We start from the raw sequence: 20497 nt of genomic DNA on the forward strand, positions 1-20497 counted from the left end.
GAAAAAACTTGAAGAAGAGAGACTCAAACCGGATAAGAAGAGAAAAAGGTTGTTTAATCAATTCATCATTTTTTTTACATGTTATTTTTTGTTTTTCAATTTTGACTCATCCAAAATTATTTATGTATGTATGTAAGATTATTTTTATATATATATTAAATTTCTATCATCATGAAAGTTGAGTAAAAGAGAAAAAATGCAGATACACCGGCGTTGTTGTACTTGTGTTTCCGCTAGTAAATAATAAAGCTTTTTTTTCTTTTTATGCTTAACTAATTTCTAAATAAGCATTTTGTTTTCCATGCACTGCTTTAGTATTACTATATTATCTTTTCTTATATTTTTTTATAAATTAACTTATATGTAACAGTAAGAATAAATTCAATTTTTAAATAGACATAAATTTAAGTTAGGGCATGTGCAATTACAAAAATACTATATTTAATATTTAAATAAAAGTTGAGAAAAAGTAACTAAAAGAATTGAATGAAAGTTGCATACTAAAGTACAAACTTATTTTGACGATTAAAAAATAAATCATCCATAATAAAGCTGTGTTTAATACGATAATTGTAGTTTCATCAATTTTAAAAATGAAAAATGAAAAAGTTGTCGCTTAAAATACAATTTTTTTAATATTGAATCCTCCTTCAGTCACATGAACAAATACTAAAATAAGCCCCTCCTTGGGAAGAGAAAAAAAATATATAGAAGCATAAAATATATTTACTGGGAAAATAAAGTTTTTGATGCATCCGACAATTTAAGTTCCTGGTTACCATAACATGAATTAACAATTATTTCATATTGATAAAAAAAGTAATTAAGAGTATTAATGTTCAGTGTATAAATAATTTAAAAAACATTAGACGTATTAGCCTTCTAAGTTATTTGAATAGAAACTATAGATTAAAATCTTAAACATGAATTTGAATATTGAAAGTGTGAAGGGGAGAAATCGAAATTGCTTAAACTTTGATCTCATTTGTAGTTAAAGAGACAGAAAATAGAAATTGGGAGAATGCAATAGAGTGGAAAGGAAAGGAAAGAAAAGAAAGATTAAATCTCAGCAGGTAGACGTTTGTACAAGTGTGAAGGGAGCCTAGGAGAAGCCACAGCTTTTAGTGGTGTCCTCATGTATGTGACCAACCCAGGACTCTCACCCATGTCAATATCTTCACCCTTCATTCCCTCACCTGGACTCCAACAGAAATGGTGCAAAAGGTGGCCCAACATGGAAGTCACTAAGTTTATTCCGAGTTGGGCACCCGGGCAAACCCGACGACCCGCCCCGAATGGAAGCAGTCTATAGTCATGGCCTTTCATGTCCACATCCTCCTCAAGAAACCTCTCCGGTCGGAACTCCAACGGCTCCTTCCACACGGCCGGGTCACGGGCCACTGCCCACACATTCACATGCACATTGGACCCTTTGGGGATGTCATACCCTCCAACTTTTACATCGGCATTTGCTCTGTGTGGGAGCATTAGTGGTGTTGGTGGGTGGAGCCTCATTGCCTCCTTCGCCACACATTGCAGATATGGCAGGCTTAAGAAGTCTGCTTCAGTCATCACCCTTACAAGCCCAATCACCTTGTCTAGCTCCTCTTGAGCCTTTTGCTGCACTCTTGGGTTTCTTATTAACTCGGCCATTGCCCATTCCACAGAGATTGCAGATGTGTCCGTCCCTGCTGTGATCATGTCCTGTCAAAATTCATAAAAATGTTAAGTCTTTAGTTACCATCAAATTAAGAAAATGTCTACGTTCACAAAACTATCTCAATTTAAACATACCCAAAGGAGGCCAATGATGGTGTCTTCACTAAGGTCATATTTGTCCTGCAATGTGAGGAGGGCATCAACAAAATGATGCTTGGCCCCACCAGATTTCTTGCGTGCTTCGGTGTGCTCTTCCATGATGGCTCTGGTGAGTCTGTCACGGCGAGCTCCATGCTTGGCAAAAGCCTCTTCTTCGAGAGGGAACATCCAGCGCAGCCAAGGGATGTGTTCTGCCATGGCCAGAGATGCTCCCAGTTTTAACCCATTTTCTACAACGCCCTTGAATTCCACTCCTTGTTCGTCTATTACACCTTCTGAGTTCACAAATCTTTTCCCAAATGCCAACCTCGTGATGTTGTTGAATGCCACTTCCCCCAAGAACTTCCTCACCAATATTCCCTTCCCCAAATTCTCTGCTCAAATACACATCACAAAAACCATTCATTTTATTTCCTCAAACTTTCTATCAAAAACTTTTCCACTAATTATTCTTACTGCCTCACTAGTGTACCGAGAAATTAGGTGTACCGACTTAACTATTTGCAATGTTTGGGTGGAAAAAACTTTAAAGTTGCTTCCAACACACACATTAATCAACATGTCTTCATAATGCAACCACCCTACCAAACCATTTATTATTAGGCATAGCTTTTTCAAAGAAAGAAAAAAAAGTCTTAATTAAATTCACTTTCAATCTTATTATTTCTAATCCTTATAAAACTTAATTATGTATTTCACTTTTTTAGTTTTTTCAAAATTCAACCATTTTAATTTATTATTACTATGGCCATGTGACTGCGTAGCACAAACACTAATACTGACACGAACACAAAAATACATATAATCTCTAAAATATAGGATACAGGAATATATCATATAATTATAAATTATATAAATTGACAATAAAGATATATGTGCACAAACATGTTTCAGTTTTTCTAACTAAAGATGTTCTCCATGGTTGGTTCAAAAGGATTTGTTTCATATTCTTATAGATATAATAAATATTTATATATTAAGTTTAAATTTTTAGAAAATTAATGTATTTCTTTTTTTTTTTAAATTGTGTTAGAAGCATATTAGAATTGTTAGAAATCTAATAAATATTTTTTTAATTGAACACTTTACTTATACGTATCCTACGAGTGTCGGTGTTTGATACATGTATCTGACACAGACACGCCATTTAATAATTTCAATACTCACATATTAAAAAATGGTTGATAGAGATAAAATGTATGATTATATTTTTATAGAGATAAAGATTGAAAAATAAAATGGAATATATTTGAAAACTAAAGCATGTCATAACTTGTAAGGTTTGGAGAAAGAAAAAATAGTAGTTGAATTTGTTAAACCTACGCTACCCGTTATGGACCTAAATTCTTAAGGAAGGCACCTTTTTCTTTGCACACAAAATTAGTTCACCTTACCAACCACAAGTAATCATAATCATAACTTATCACATTTACGCTTTCACCTAATTAGTTGATTGATTGTTACCAATAACCTAACAGATTCGTATAAACAGAATACCAATTACTCATTGTGTTAAAAGTGTTAATTATGAAAGTAATTTATGAAGCATTTAGTGGGGTTTTTTTTTTCTGTCTTTGCTTACTAATATAGTTTTTTTCCTTTTCTTCCTTGGACTTTTCTTTCACAGCCAAAATATTGTCTTGTATTTATGATTGTAAATAATTCATTTGGGGAATTAACAAGTTGCGCAATGTAAATAAATAAATAAATAATTATAAATCAATGGAAAAACGAAAACCACATGTCAAAGCCCATATCTTGTGATTAAGTTGAGAAAGCAGTTGTTCATCTATATTTGACTTATAAGTCGTAGTGATGTAGACATGGAATTCACATTAAAAAGCTAAGTAAATTAAAATTTTAATTAGTTATATTTACTTGTATCCTATTTATTTTAAAATAACTGAAATCTATATTTGTAACGCACATTTTTATCTTTATTTTTAATGAAAAAGTATAAATATGATGTAAAAATATCAATGTGTAAATATTAAAGCCCATTTTAAAATAAACGAAAATCAATTTATAAGGAAAAAAAAATGTTTTCCGGCCAAAAAAAATCTAGTTTATATATCAATATCTTTTAATAATTTCACGTAAGATGGTGTCCATCAAGAATTTTTTTAATAGTTTAGCTTTTAATATATTTTTCAACAAGTTACTCTTTTAGAAAGACAGAAAAACTAGAATGGAGAAAACTCCAAAGAAGTTAATAACTCGCGCGACGCATGGTACGCCTTAAGAAATAGGAAAACAAATAAAAAAAAGTATCCCAAAAATAGATAGAACAGTGTTTTTTTTTCTTGGATCAATTGAATTAATTTGTGAAATTTACCTAAAAGAGCTAAAATCAAAATTGTAGTTCTTTATAAAACTAGATTGACCTCTGGCAAGTTCATGGAGCTATTCAGAGTCAAACTCTCTACCATCAGACCAACCCTACTCGGTTGTTGTTGGAAAACCGTGTAACACACCATGTGTATGATTTCATGAAGTTCTTTGTTCTCATGTTTTATTTTATTAAATTTATCATTTTACCAATGTTGCCAAAGAACATTAATTTGGTGAAAAGAAGAACAAAATTGTAACTTTTGAGCACCCAACAACGGTGAGTGTATAAAACGTCAGTGCGGAGGTATAGTTATTTGAGAAAAAGGGAAACAGAAGTAAAGAGAAAGAAGGAGAAACGTACCAGTAGAGGTGCAGTGGTGGAAAATGGACTCAACCATGGCAGTGACCTCGTCTTCCCTAATGGGCCTGAGGGCCTCGAGACGTTTGGGGGTGAAGAGCTCTAGCGTGCAGACCTTCCTCACTTTCACGTAGTGGGGTCCATAATCGGCCCAAATGAGATCCTTGCCGTCGCGGCTGAACTTCGCCGCCGATCGGCTGCGGTGGCGGTCAGCGAGGTGCTGGTCCTGTTCCTTCAGCACCTCCTTTGCGAGCTCGGAGTTCGAAACGATGACGTTGAGCGTGGAGCCGAACCACACCGATATGATGGGCCCGTAGGACTGGGCCCACTCCGCGAAGCACCGGAACCGGACCGGCTTTATGTCGTAGAGGTTACCGACTACCGGCAAGGGCCGTGGACCCGGAGGCAGCTTGAACCTTAGCCTCTGGTACAGCGTGAAACCTACCCAGAGGGTGATGAGTGATAAGGGTATAATCAGAAGCAGAGCCATGATGAAAAAATACAGAAACAAATATTGATTAATTGTGGAGCCTGTGTGGTTCCTGGAAGAGCAGGAGGAAGGTTGATATTGATTTATATTCTAGAACATAGACTGGGAGTTGGTGAAGATTGGATGTATCTGTAATAAACGTTTCGTTTATACATCCTAAACATGCATAATGTATTCAATTTTTGTGTTTAATTTGGGTTTCTTTATTTTATTTTATTTTTCTGGCTATATAGTTATGGAAAATTTATTTTAAATTATCACACCCACTTTGTAGAGCACGATAAAGCTGTAAAGATAAAGCATGGGAAATTAGCTTTCGGAAAAATGGGAATTAAATTCCATCTGTGAAATAAGTAGGTGGGCGGAACAATTGACTTTTGAACCAAACATATATATAATTGAAGAGATCTCAGTGGGAATTGTTGTAATTTTCTTAGTATTTATCTTTAATTTCTATGGATATTTTGTTTTAAAAAACTTCGAACAAAAATTGCTTACAGAAAGTTATTTTGTGAAATCGATTTCTAAATTTTTCACTACGCAAGTTTGGTAAAATTGTGAAAAAGATAAAGTGTAAAAACTGTGAGAAACTAATTTCATGAAAACCAAAATAGAGTTTGAAAAGTCAACTTATATTCTGTGGGTGGTAATTTTTTTTTAATGATTAAATTGAGGGTTTTGTAAAATTATATTGACATAGACAAAATTCATAATTGTGGTGAGATAGTATTCCTTTCCGAGGAGAAGAAATAAACGGAAGCTTAGGTAGTGAAAGTTGGTATTTGGTGAACGAATGTTGAGTAGAAGAGTGAAATTTGTGTGTGAGAGTGAATCGGTTGATAAAGGGTGACGTGGCTTAGGATGATGATGAAGTGACGTTGAAGGGCTAAGAGGTTGCAGTGAAGCACTGGACTCTTCTTTTTTGGATTGGAGGTTGGTGAGGTGAGTGACTTTGTGATTTAAAATTGCAGGTATCTGAGTAAAACCCTTGAAAATGTTTCTTTATACGTTAAAATAAAGCATGGTTTAATTTATCAAAATTTATGCAGAATTAAATTAGAAATGTGCAGGGGGGGTTTGGATTGTGGGAGAATCAAAGGTTGGTGATGATGTAGACCCTCTCTGCTGTGCAGCCCACAGAGAAGTGAGAAGTGGAAATTTTGAATTTGGAGTGGAATTGGTGGCTAAATTTGACTTTGAAGTTGGTGGGAGGACAATAGGGCATGTTGAGGTTGCTGCTTTCTGCATCCATGGATTAGGAGAACATAATTCCAAAAACTTATGACGCCTTAATGCCAGTTTTTTATCCGCCATCTTATATATACATAATTTTATTTTATTTTATCAAGCATGCCAATTTAGTTTTATAATTTTTTTAAGTTTCAAACATAATTTAATATGTGAATTACTTATTATATTTCATGAAAGTATATCAGTATCTACACTTTTCAAACATACATTTAAAGGAGTTAGTGTAATGCAAAAAAAGAAGGTTAGTACAATGTTTTTTAACAATTAAGAAAGGTAAGGGTAATGATAAAAAAATGGAGAATATTTATGTACATAAATTGGTTCAATGTACATGCTTTAATTTTTTTATTTTGTTTTTCAAGTAATATGAAATTTTCTTATTGGTTTAGTTGTAACTTTTATTTAGAAATTATTTTGTATTCGTTGTATGAGATTTTAAATTTTCATAACTTTAAAATGAATATATGATTTAGTGGGTTTGGAGTTATATGATGTTTTCTATTACTTTTAGAAGTTGAAAAAGAAGTCATGGAGTTCACTTCTCCTTCTTTTAGTTTAGACTTTTGTAGTTTTCAGAACATTTATATAGCCTAAATGTGCTATCAACATTAGATAGAAATCATTTATTTAGTTTTGTAATTTTAGGAATTGTATCTCCATCTCCTTTTCTCTTTTTTTTTCTCAATTTATGAATATCTTTTCTTTTTCTCATTTCATTCATGTTTTTTCGTTATTAATCATTGGAAAATTGATTCTTGAGATCAATTCAGGGAATCAAGATCAAACAAGTCGCATTGTGTTTTGCACTATCATGGAATGCTCCGAGTTTATTCTTCTCTTCTCTAATTTTGCATTTTCCTTTTACGATTATGATTTACATTTTTTATTTTAAAATCAAATTAGGAATTAGTTGAATCTTGATTTGATAATTAGATACATATTAGATTGAATGATACTTTGGTTCGTATAACTAATTTAATTGATTAATTGAATCAATTAATTGTTCAAACTTGAATATGAATCTCTAAAGAAATATGATGAGAGGAATTGTTTGGTTCTTGAATATGTGATTTGACATTTTATTTTCTCTTGATTTTCATTTGTAATTTCTGTTTTGTTTCACATTTTTCCAATCCATAAACCCAAAAATTAATTTATATAGGAAGAATATTAAAGATTGAATACAATTAATATGTGTCCTCTTAGAATCGATCTAGGTTGTGCTTTATATTGAAAGTTTTAGAGAAAACTTAGAATATTTGGTTTCAAGACAACATTAAAAATCATGCATCATAAATTATCATCTCATCAATGTACAACATGATTTTGGTGTTACTCATTCTTTCTTACTCATGAGTTTCTGAAGAATCTAAAGTTACATATATTTATATTACCATATGATTTGATTGTTCTACTTCTACCAGTGTTCCTTTCATTACTTCACTTGCATCTACAAAGTGTTGTATTTCTATAGAGAATAAATATTTTTCCCTATAAATCTTATATGTTTACTTCTATCTCATTTGGACATTGTTCTAGGAATGGACTAATTATCTTTCAATCATGTTCTTATAATTGTCACGATAAGAATTTTTTTTGCAAATCAAACCTTGGTGAAGTTTCCAACTCAAAGAAATAAAAGAGATTACTATCAACCACAATGAAGCTCCAAAAGGATCAGAAGTCTACATGATCTTAATTTTTTTAAAATTCAAGGAAATTCCAAACATTAGTAAGTTCCTTATAGTCTGTGAGTTATGTTTTTTCTAAAGATTTTTTGAATTACCTCTATAAAGATAGATTGAATTTACCACAAACTTAGTACTAAGATTAAGGCATGTGTTTGTATCCCCTATCAGATTTCACTTCTAGAGTTAATAGAGTTAAAAAAGAAAATAGATGAACTATTAGATAAATAAGTCATTACACTTAGTGTTTTTCCTTGGGGCGCTGGACAAAGATTAAGATGCATACTAATATATGAAGCTCAAACAAGGTGGAAAGGTGTTGTTTTCACATTTATGACGCACCACCGACACGGACACTCAAACACATCTTTGTGGGCCAAAGAGCAAATGCTTCACTCCCTAGACACGTCTTCCACACAAAAAGATGAATATTTAATTTATTTTGTTACAGGAAATTAAGATGAATATACTTAATCAAGCTACCGAAAAAAGAAGATTAAACAAAACCTTTGTGGAGATATGTTTCAAAGTTAAGAAAAATTCCCGGTGGTGGAAATAATATGTTCAAGTGTAGTCTGTGTGATTTTTCATTCAATGGATCTTACCACTACAAGCAAAAAGGGTTTAAAGGAGGTTATCTAGCGGGGTTAATATAACCCTAGGAATTGATTTAATTAACAGAGGTTTTTTAACTTTCATTAAGTTCTAAAAGTTATTTTAAAACCTCAGAAAAATAACGGTGGTTTTTTTAACCTTCATTAAATTTCAAAGGTTTATTTTAAAACATCGGAAAATAACAGAGGTTTTTTTCACATTCGTTAAATACCAAAGGTTTATTTTAAAACCTCAGCAAAATAACAAAGGTTTTTTTTAACCTTCATTAAATTCCAAATGTTTATTCTAAAACCTCAACAAAATAACGGAGGTTTTTTTAACCTTCGTTAAATTTCAAAGGTTTATTCTAAACCTCGGCAAAATAACATAGGTTTTTTTAACCTTAATTAAATTTCAAAGATTTAGTGTAGAACCTTAATAGAACACTCCATATTTTTCAAAGTTCAATAAATAAGTAAAATTATATCTATTTATAAATAAATAATTAAAATATTTTATAACTAAATTCTCTAAAATTTTGAAAGTGTAACTTTACATTACAAATAAGTTTTCTAAAGTTTCAAAACTTTGTTTTAAAAGAAAAATAACCTTAAATAATAAGTATTTCAACAACTAATCTTGGATAATAATTATTTCAACACTATTTTCATATTTCTTATGATTTGTATATTTCTCATGATTGATGGTAGTTGGTTTCTATAATTTCTAGTTTTTTTATTTTTTGTGACGAGCTCATACTTCAAAAAACCTGACTTATGTTGTTTTATCTTTTGATGTACGTATATTTTATGTGCAATTTAGTTTTAGTTATAATTGTTAAAATTTAATTCTCATAATTTTGAAATATTTTAAATTAAGGCCTTAATTTTAAAATGCATCCAATAATTAATTCACTTCGAAAGTAAGAAGTAATAAAGTTAATTTCTCCTTGTAATATGTTCTTGCAATCTTTTGAAGCCTTTGTATGCAAGAGCACACATGGCTTTGAAGCCCACATAAGTGTGGCCGAGTTGTGAGTCCTTGCTAGGACTGTCGTTGGCGGTCATTGAGTCTGTGTCAGAGAATAGTGTGTCTATGGTGAAAGATAGAAGTCAGGAGGATCGTTAGAGATTGTGGAAAATGGGGTTGAAGGTTATTTCAAACAACAAGTCATTTTATAGAAATTATGAAACTTGTGGTATTTTACGAATGTTTTAAAACCCATGGTATTTTATAGAGGTTTTTAAAACCCATGATATTTAACGAAGGTTTTTAAACCCATGGTACGGAGGTTCTTAAACCCACGATATTTAACATGGGTTCTAAAAGACTTTTCTTAAGGTTTAAAAAAACCCCGGAGAACACGTCCCCCAAGGATGGTTTAGCGGGAGAAACTGCAACCCTGGGTAAACGAATTAATAAAGGTTTTAATCCTAGATAATGTAAAAATAAACCCTTGTTAAAACTATTTTTTCTTGTAGTGTACACTCTAGTAAGAGCTCATTTGTTAAAAATTACCGGGGAGGAGTTAAAATTTGTCCGAATGTGACCCCGTCAAAACTTATTGAGTTAAAAAAATTAGAAAATGAAGGAAACCAAACAAACAATGATCTTAACCCAAAACTCAAAGGTTCTTTACAAGCTACTTTCAATATTCAAGTGAGGGATACTCTTGATTGTGAAGTTGCGAGGATGTTTTATTCTTCAGGAGCACCATTTCATTTAGCAATAAGACCTTATTATAGGAGTGCATTTTCTTATGCAGTTAATACTTATAATCTTAGTGGATATGTACATTCAACATATAATAAACTGAGAGGTTCTTTACTTTCAAAGGAAAGAAGTCATGTAGAAAATCTTCTACAACCTATAAGAAACTCATAGAATCAGAAAGGCGTAACAATTGTTAGTGATGAGTGGAGTAATCCTCAAAGAAGACCACTTATAAATTTTATGGTTATCACTGAGAGTGGACAAATGTTTTCGAAGTCAGTAGATGGATCTGGTGAAATAAAGGACAAAGATTTTATTGATAAACACATGAGAGATGCAATTATGGAGGTTGGGTCGAGAAATGTACTACAAATTGCAATTGATAGTGAATTTGTATGTAAAACAGCGAGTATGCTCATAGAATTAGAATTTCCTTCAATCTATTGGACTCCTAGTGTAGTACACACCTTAAATATTGCATTAGAAAATATATTTATAACAAAAAAATACCAAAAAAAATAGTGATACTTATTAACAATGTTCTTGGATCTCATAAATTGTTGATGATGCGCTACTTTATTAAAACCTTTATTATGAGGCACTTTACGAGATTATTAATGTTCAAAAACTTCAACTCATTGAAGTTGCTTTTTGTTGCTTCAACAAGATTTGCTTCAACCATAGTCATGCTAAAAAGTTTTAGAAGTTTGAAAAAGGGACTCCAAGAGATGGTTATTAGTGATGAATGGTCTTCTTACAAATAGGATAATGTGTATAATGCACAACTTGTGAAAGAAACTTATTTAACTGATAATTGGTGGATGAATGTTGATTACATACTTGCTTTTATTGCCCCTATTTATGATGTTATCATAAAAACAGATACGGATATGGCTACTCTTCATTTAGTATACGAAATGTGGGATTCAATGAGTTAGAAAGGTCATATACAAACATGAAAGAAAGACAAAATTTGAACATTCATAATTTTTTTGGATAGTAAACTTAATATTAATTGATTGTTGGAAGCACATCTCTTAATTGTCTTTTCATTCTTTAAATCCAATGTAATACATTATATAGTTAAATTATTTTATAATTATATTTTATTGAGTACATAATATTATGTTAATTTATGTTTATATATTTTTTATGTGGATATTATAATCATGAATGGTTAAATGAAGATTCACAAAGACTTGCCCCACATCAAGATAAGGAACTTACTCATGAAATAAAGAAATGTTTTAAGAGGTACTTTGATGATGCGGTTATAAGGAGACATAGAGTTTGCAAAGTTTTCAAATGGAAGAGAAGATTTTTTCGATGTTGACTCTTTAAGGGATAGAGGTAAAATGGATGAAAAATCATGGTGGATTGTTCATGGAGTTCATACACCAACACTTCAGAAGATAACTCGGACAACCATGTTCTTCTTCTTGTTGTGAGAGGAATTGGAATACCTACTCCTTTATACATTCTTTAAAAAGAAATAAGATGACACCTAAAATGACAAAGAATCTAGTATTTTTCCATAGTTATCTTCGTCTTCTCTCAAGAAACTCCTCAAAATACAAAGAAGAGGAAACTAAATTATGGGATATTGTAGGAGATGACTTTTCATTGGATAACAATGGAATTCTTGATATTGCTAGCTTATCTCTTGATGAACCAGAATTATAATTTGTATTTTTTAATAAAGATGAACAAATGTAAAAGTCAAACACTATGGTTTACATAAGTACATCTTTTTCCTAAACTATTTTTATGAATGTTTCTTTTATTTTTTTCATATAAAAAAATATATTACTACATTTTAATATATATATATATATATATAGTTGGGTCTTTGTGTCCTATAATTTTCAATTTAGTTGTATCTATGTGTCTATGTTCGTGTTGTATCCATGTTTATGCTTCATAGGTACTAATGCATGAATGGAGAGAGGTAGCTTGTGCTTCATGAAAATTCACATAACATGGAGTTAATTACCTTTCACGCGATTTAGAATTATTTGTAATAGTGTTTGCATTAAAAATATGGAGACATTGAGCTTAGTTCAACTTATCACCCTCAAACTATCAGTTTGAAAGAACTACCCAATATTTAGAGGACTTGTTAAGAGCACGTGTCTAGAACAAACTAGAAATTGAGATAAGTTTATATCATTGATAGAGTTTACTTATACCAATAGTTTCCACTTAAGTAAAGGAATGACTTCATATGAGGCTCTATATGGAGAAGATGTAGAACCCCATTATGTTGGGTCTAGAAATAATTCAACAAGCATCTAATAAGATTAAGATGATCAAGGAAAAGATAAAAACTTCTCAAGATAAACAAAAAAGTTATAACAACAAACAAAGGAAACACTTTGAGTTTTAGGAAGACATGTTTTCTTGATAGTTACACTTGTAACTAAAGTTGATAGAGGTCTCAAATTCATAAAACTTTCAGTCAAATTCATTGGTCCTTATCAAATTATTAAGTGGATTGGTTTCATCACCTACTAAGTCGTCTTACTTTGTAACCTTTCATAACTTCATAATGTGTTTTATGTCCCAAATTCATAAATATATACATGCCTTCTTTATATGATAGAACTTGATATAGTATAAAATAAAAAAAAAACTTTTCATATAATATGTTCCTCATGAGGATTGAAGATTTTTTTGGAAAGAACATACTTAAGATAAAATCATTGTGGAGTCTACAAGAAGACAATGATGTAACTTGGAAATTAGAAAGTAATTTGCATGAAGTGTATCTTCATCTCTTTACAACTTAGTTAATTTCGAGGACAAAATTCCTAGAAAGAAAAGAGTAATGTAACATTCGTATTTTTAAATGACTATATTATTTTTTTATCTTTACTTTAAATATAAAATATAGAAAATCTTACCTTTTAATTCTTATATTAATTTAATATTTTAAAAGTTCTACACATATTATAATATTAGTATTCTTTCAAATAAAGCTTGAACGTAAAAAAAAAATCAATTAATCTTTAAGAAGCATTATAGTAAAGTAAAAATAAAAATTAATGTTTAAGAATAAAAAGTTTTTGAAAAGTTAATAAATTATTAAAAAGGATAAGGAAAATGTGTTGTGATTTGCACAACCCTTAATTTAAGATAATGATTAACAATATAATAAATTCATTAAATAACAATCAAAATTAGTGATAATTAGACATTATATTAACTAAAATTAGATACTATTTTATATATTAAAAAATTATTTGTATATAAAGTGGTTTTTATTCTTAATAAAAATTTATAAAATGGTTTCTAAATTAGTATCTAAATTAGCTACTAAGGTTTTAACCACTAATATTTTAAATTCTAAATTGTTCTCAATTAGTCTTTTAGAGACTAATTTAGAACCTAAAATATTAGTAGTTAAAACCTTAATAGCTAATGGTTAGATACCAAAATTACTTTATAAATTTTTATTAATAATAGAAACTACTTTAGATACCAATAATTTTTTAGTCTCTAAATGGTCTCTCTAATTTAGTCAAATAGTAACTAATTATTTTGGTCTATAAAATTAGTTACAATTTGATGATTTTCTTGTAGTGTAAAAAGTCTTTATAAAAATCTATCACGCTCTTCTCTGTTCATTACTTTCTCTCTCGATCTGTACCACATCTCTCATTTTCTCTTTTTCTCTATCTCTTTCTTTCTCTTTTTACCTTTATTTTGATTCTTTTGTTTAAATAATGGAACTTATATAATTTGTTTATGACTTTGATTAGTAAAAGGTAAGAAGAAGGGAGGATAAGTCATTTTAAATTAATCTTAATAGAGTTATACACTACAAAAGTTTTTAATTTAAGATGGCTTTATTACTCGAGGTTACTATAACCTCTAATAAGACATGTAGATAATAGAGGTTATTTAAACTTCTAGTAAATTTAAGAAGATTTTAACATATTAAAATACATTGTAATCTATTAAAACACATTTTATTCTATTAAAATATAATTGTATACAACAAAGGACTCCATAAACCCTAAATCCTAAACCCTAAACTCTATAACACTTTAAAAAAATTTAACTTAACAAATGATCAAATCAAGATTAGGAAAGCACTTCCACCATAATTAAAACAAAACAAAAACTCAAACACAAGATGAACATCTCCAACACTTGCATAATCATAAACTTAAGATATTGTGGTTGCAAATAATCATAAATATAGACTTATAAACCCACCAATTATTAATGTATACAAATGGCAGACCTTCAAATACCTTAATGGGAAAGAAGTGTGGGGTAGGTGGGAAGAGGAGGGGTAAGCCACCATAAATGGAGGGCGATTATGGGAGGCACAATGGCAACAAAGGCTTTAGGGGATTTGGATGACAAATTGCATGGAAAGAGATGGCGACAATGACAATAAAAATTAACAACAATGTATTACAAAGAAAAAAACTTAGTGATTCGACGGAGGAAGTAATCTTCTAATGATTATTAGATAAATAAAAATTGAAAATTTATAAATAATTACATGTTTGTTGTTACTATATTTTTTTTTTACATAAATTATATAATAACTTGTGTAAAAGAGGTAATAATATTTAAGTTAAATATATAAGTAGTGATTTAAGAATTATGGTTTATCAATGGTAATAAATTTGAATTTCAACTACTATATATTATTATTTAACACTTAACAAAATTATTTTTTTATTCAATTGTTCATTTTTGGAGCAAAATGATACGTTTAATTGAAGTTTTATTTTTATGCTAATAATTGAATCCATTAAGAAATTTATCTATTGAAGAACTTGTGCTAGTATATTTATTAACAAATATACTTAAAGCTTATTTACGTTAATTACAAAAAGTAAGAAAAAAAAAGCAACTACCAAACCATTGCTAAAGTGGGGAGATTTGTGGTCTTTGTGTCGATATTTGTTTAGCTAAAAAAACAAAAACTCCGTAAATTAATTTTGTCAAAAACAAAATGCTTTATTAAAAACGTTAATTGGTACTGTTATTTACACCCAGAATTTAAGTGTATATCATTATACTTCTTTCCTACTTTCAATTAAAATTAAAAATTTCATCTTAAAGGTTTATGCGAAAATTATCATTTATAACCCTGCATAAATTATTAATGTAAAAATAAAATGTAAATTAAAAATAATACTATATTGGTTGGTGGCATGTAGTTCTAGCTTTATAAAGTTAGAGCCAAGAGGAGGGGACCCACACGTTCAGTGGGTTGGTGAGATGATGAAATGTCGGAATAGAGCCCATACATAGAAAAGGTAACATGGGTTCACACATAGAAGAAAAATAAATTAAATGGAAATAAAAATAAGTAAAAATAATTGAAAAAAATAGAGTATACCTATAGATAAGAAAAATGAAATAAAAATATTAATAAAATCAATTCATTTTTATTTTTATATCAAACAAACTTAATTAAAGTTGATATTTCTATTTTTTTTTCTTTTTTTTTCTACCATTAATAAAGCATTACTGGAAAAAAGTTAATGAAAGGAAATTATTTTCAGTTAAATGAAAAGAAAATAAATAAGTGATATGTTAAAACTCGTTACCATCTATTATTTTTTTTTATCGTATTATGTATTTGCATTTTCTTCTCCAATATCTTTATCATTTTAGGTGTCTAAGTTTAATCTTGAACAAATATTTTCCGTAAAAGTAAGAGTAAAAGTAAAGGTAGAGGTGCTATTAGTACTTTTTTATTAGAACTAAACCCCAATTCCAACCCAAAATGTGGCGTTGTAGTTGGTGATATATCGTGGTTCTAGAAATGGGATTTAGAACTTTAAGTGAGATAAGAATAATAGAAAAAGAGAAAAAAAAATAGTGATGATTAAAATAATTGATGTGACGAAATTTAAAAAGAAACAAATATTAAACATAATTATTCTTGGCCTACCGAACCATTGACAAAGAGGAGGGCATAGATAAATGTAAACCGTACTTACAACAAAAGAAAGTGACATTTTGGTGAGGATAACTGCATACAGATTTTTAAACAATACTTTTTTTTTTAATTTTTCAAAGAGAAAAATATAAATAAAAAAACTTTTTCTAATTTGAAATTAACTTATACAACATAACTTATATAAATCCTCTTTTATATATTTTTTAAAATTTATATGTATAAATTAACTTTTAATTAATGATTTTTTATTTTTTTAGCAAAATGTGATCATAACGATCTCTGTTCAAACAAACTCAATTATTACTTCTTCCAGGATCGATTTAAGGGATGACTAATGAGTGAGATAAGTGCGAATTTGATTATATTTCTTTTCTCTCTTTCTAAGGTAAAAAATTATATTTATTTCCATTGAATATAAAATTTGTGTTGCGTGTCTATCTGCATTATGTAACATATATACGTGTACTCGTGCCAATATTCACACTACCTGAAATATTAATTGTATAATTGTTTTACAAAAATAAAAAATCATAATAAAAATAATGTATAAAAAATTCAATGTAAGAAGTATATCATTATTTTTTCCTGTAAACTTTTAAGAAATAAATCATAATTATATAAATATTAAAATATAATATTAAATAACAATATTGTAAGAATTATGAAAATTATAATATCTATTATTTTAATAAATGTGAAGAAGGTAATTAGTGCATCAAAATTTGAATAAGCTTTATCAAATGAGTTAAATCATGAGAGAGAGAATGAGAAATTATGTAATGAACAAAAATTATTCAAATAAAACTAAATTAAGAATTAAAGAATAAAGAGAAAATAAATTTTTACAACACCTAATAAATTAAGGGATTATAAGATTAAACACTCAAAATTAATAATCAAACATTTCCATGTGGGGAGCAAGAGAAGGTAAGGTGTCATCGAAGGAGAATACTTAGAGAGTTAAGAAGAAGAGGCGTTCACGAAGCTTCAGGAACAAGTACCTGATGCTTCGTCAACAAATTTGGTTAGTCACGGTGTTGGTTTGTTGGAGCCCCCAAAACTCCTCGTCTTGACGATTCCCTTCTAAATCGAAGCTCGAGTCTCTCCCCCATGGAATTGTCGAATGTTTCATAAGATTAAATTTTTTGAAGTTCTCAAGTTAATAAGTTTTCTGTAACTTGTGTGTTTGTTCATCTTCATGAGGAAAATTGGTTTATGTTTTGTTTTTCAAGATGAAATGAAGATTGTTATTCTTATGAGTTAATTAGAATAGTGATTATGTGTTTAAAGGTTCAGATTCTCCATTATTGAAGAACCAGTGTTAATGGGTTATGTTAGGGGATCAGGTTTCTTTTTTTGTTTAATAATGGAATTGGGAAGATAATGTAATTTGTATTATAAATGGTTGTTGAAACTCAAATTTGAGTTGTAAAACTAAATTTGGTTTGTGTTTTTTTAGGTAATAAATTTTGATTCTTTTCTTAAACTTTTTGTCTGACACGATCATTAATATTTACATTGATTTATGTTTAAATTGTTGTCCAATATTTACATTGATTTATGTTTAAATTGTTGTCCAATTTTTTTTTCTTACCTCTTGTGATTGTGTCATATGTTCTTAGTGTTCTAGGTGTCATTACTTTGATTCTACTTACTTACTTTTAATTGTGAAGTTTACAAACTAATTAGAAACTTGTTTTAGTAGAAGTTGATTTAAAGTTCCAAACACATGATTTCAAGTATTCAATTATATTGAATCCAACTAAATCTTTTGTGAAAATTGCAAGTTCTTGAAAATGTGCATGACGCAACCTATGATCATTCTTTGCCATAAGTCACATTAGGATATAAAAAAAAAAGTAACAATTTTTCCAGAACAAAACTGTGATGTTAAAAAAAATATACATAAAAAACAGCAAAGAATTTTTTCCAAAGGCATCTTGGTTATCACTTGGTATAGAAAATCATTTTCAAAAATTATCGATTCAACTTGATTGACAAATTATTTTCAACTTTGCGGAATTTTTTATCGTTTTGCTTTAGTATTTTTCTATTTCATAAAGTTTCATAGTTAAAAGTTTAGTAAGTTTCTTAGAGTCTTCTTTTGTGCTTTTCTTGTTTGTCATCTTTTCAAAGTTTTGTCATCTTTCTTACTTCCAATTTGGTTTAGCCTTTTCTTGTTTGTCTTTTCTTCTTTCTTCAAGTTTTGTGGTGAATTACCTTGAACAAGTGTTGAGGCTTTGACCTATTTCACTTGAGAATTTTCATACCACAAGAAAGACTTTGGTTAAGGGAAGAAACTTTTTCTTTGAGTGGTTGAGTGCTTTTACTTCATTTTTGTCGCAAGCTTTCCCTTCTTCTAACTTCTTTTCTTTAAATGTTTGTTACTTGTGTTTCTTCGTTTGCTTGTTGTGATGACTCATATTTCAAGTGGTCATCTAAGCCCCAATCTCCACAAAAAGCTTTTCTTGTGGGAGAATTGGCGGCGACCAAAAGGACTATTGCACAAATAGACGAAGCCATGAGGAAAATGGAGGAAAGACTCCAAAGATTAGAAATGCAACATGAAAGACCCCAAATAGGAAGAAGGCATCATCATAGATATGACTCAAGAAGTTATCACACTTATGGTGACCATGAAGAAGAAGACGAATGGAGTTGGCAACCTTTTGAAGATAGGCACCAAAATGTGGCAAAGCCTTTTCTACCATATGTAAAATTGTCTAGTTTTAGTGGGGAAAGTGATCCCAATGTTTATTTAGGATGGGAGGCTAAGGTAAAACAAATTTTTAATGTGCATGAGGTTCAAGACGAACAAAAGGTAAAACTAGCCTCCTTAGAATTTTTGGAGTAAGCCATGCAATGGTGGCATAAAATTGTAATGGACATTGGTTTAAACAAGAGACCAACCGTGATCTCTTGGGAGGATTTGAAAGAATGCATGCGCGCTAGATTTGTGTCTCCACACTATAGGAAAGAGCTTTTGTTGAAACTCCAACGACTTCAACAAGGTATACAAAGTGTGGATTGCTTATTTTAAGGAACTTGAAACAACCATAACAAAAGTTGACATGTATGAAAGTGAGGAATCAAAGATGGCTAGATTTGTAAGTGGCCTAAGAAGGGATATCCAAGATGTGGTAGAACTCTATGAGTATACCTCTTTAGAAAAGTTGGTTCACCTTGACATCAAGGTAGAATCACAAATTTCAAAGAAAAACTCTTTTAAAAAATCTCATAATGATGGCTTTTATCACTCTTCTTGGAAAAACAAAATCAAAACTTCTTCAACTTTTCCCTTAAATTTTAAAGAGTCCACTTACAAACCTAGAGAGTCTAGACCATCACCTTCCACTCCTAAATCCCTAACTAAAACCTCAAGTAGAAAATGCTTTAAATGTGGTTTTGGCCACGTTGCTTCCAATTGTCCCTCCAAACGTAACATGATGGTGCATGAAGGGGTAGTTTTAAGTGCCCATAGTTCACAAAGATCTAGGTCTCCCAATCCCTCTAGATCCCCAAGTGAAGACGAAAGTGAGAGCCCTTGTGAAGGCGACTTATTAGTGGTGAGACGAATGCTAGGCCAAGTTTTGAAACCCTTTGATGAAAGTCAAAGAGAAAATATTTTCCATATTAGATGTCTCATCAATGATAAGTTTTGTTCTTTAATAGTGGATGGGGGGAGTTGTGCTAATGTGGCTAGCACAAGAGTAGTAGATAAACTTGGCTTGTCTACTATCTCTCATGCCAAGCCCTATAAGCTTCAATGGTTAAGTGAAAAAGGGGAGATCATAGTTAATAAACAAGTACTCATAGACTTTTCTATTGGCAAATACAAGGACAAGGTCTTGTGTGATGTTGTACCTATGGAAGCTACTCATATTCTTTTAGGTAGGCCATGACAATATGATAGAAAAACTTTTCATGATGGCCTTACTAACAAAATTTCTTTTAACTTCCATGGGCATAAGGTCACACTAAAATATTTCTCACCAAAGGAAGTCCATGATGACCAACTTAAAATGAAAGAAAAGAGAGAGCAAGAAAAAGAATTTTTTTTTCCAAGAGAAGCCTTCTCATTTCCCACCAAGAGGTCAAAAAGGTAATGCTTTCACAAAAGAACATTTTTATAGCTTTCCCTAGGTCCCTTGAAATTGAGTTGGCGTTAGATAGTCCTCATTGTTTGGAAAATTTGGTAAAGGAATTTGATGATGTTTTTGAAGACCCCCTAAAAGGATTACTTCCTCTAAAGTGCATTGAGCACCAAATAGATTTTGTACCCGATGCTTTTTTACCAAATAGGCCTGCATATAGTACCAATC

At 30.2% G+C, this 20497-nt stretch overlaps 1 protein-coding gene and 1 pseudogene across 1 annotated transcript; one reads left to right on the forward strand and one right to left on the reverse strand.

Moving 5' to 3' along the window:
• Positions 1-964: 964 nt before the first annotated feature.
• Positions 965-5357, reverse strand: CYP98A3 (cytochrome P450, family 98, subfamily A, polypeptide 3). Its single transcript, XM_068616355.1, has 3 exons — positions 4511-5357; positions 1795-2192; positions 965-1704 (listed from the first exon to the last, which is right to left on the reverse strand). The coding sequence occupies exons 1-3, from the start codon at positions 4995-4997 to the stop codon at positions 1060-1062; spliced, it is 1530 nt and encodes a 509-aa protein (XP_068472456.1). The 5' UTR covers positions 4998-5357; the 3' UTR covers positions 965-1059.
• A 3082-nt stretch (positions 5358-8439) lies between these two features.
• Positions 8440-11007, forward strand: LOC150029601 (uncharacterized; annotated as a pseudogene).
• The last annotated feature ends 9490 nt before the right edge of the window (positions 11008-20497 follow it).

Source organism: Phaseolus vulgaris, chromosome 1 (genome assembly GCF_051622355.1).
Source record: "Phaseolus vulgaris cultivar YP4 chromosome 1, ASM5162235v1, whole genome shotgun sequence".
Lineage (NCBI taxonomy): Eukaryota > Viridiplantae > Streptophyta > Magnoliopsida > Fabales > Fabaceae > Phaseolus > Phaseolus vulgaris.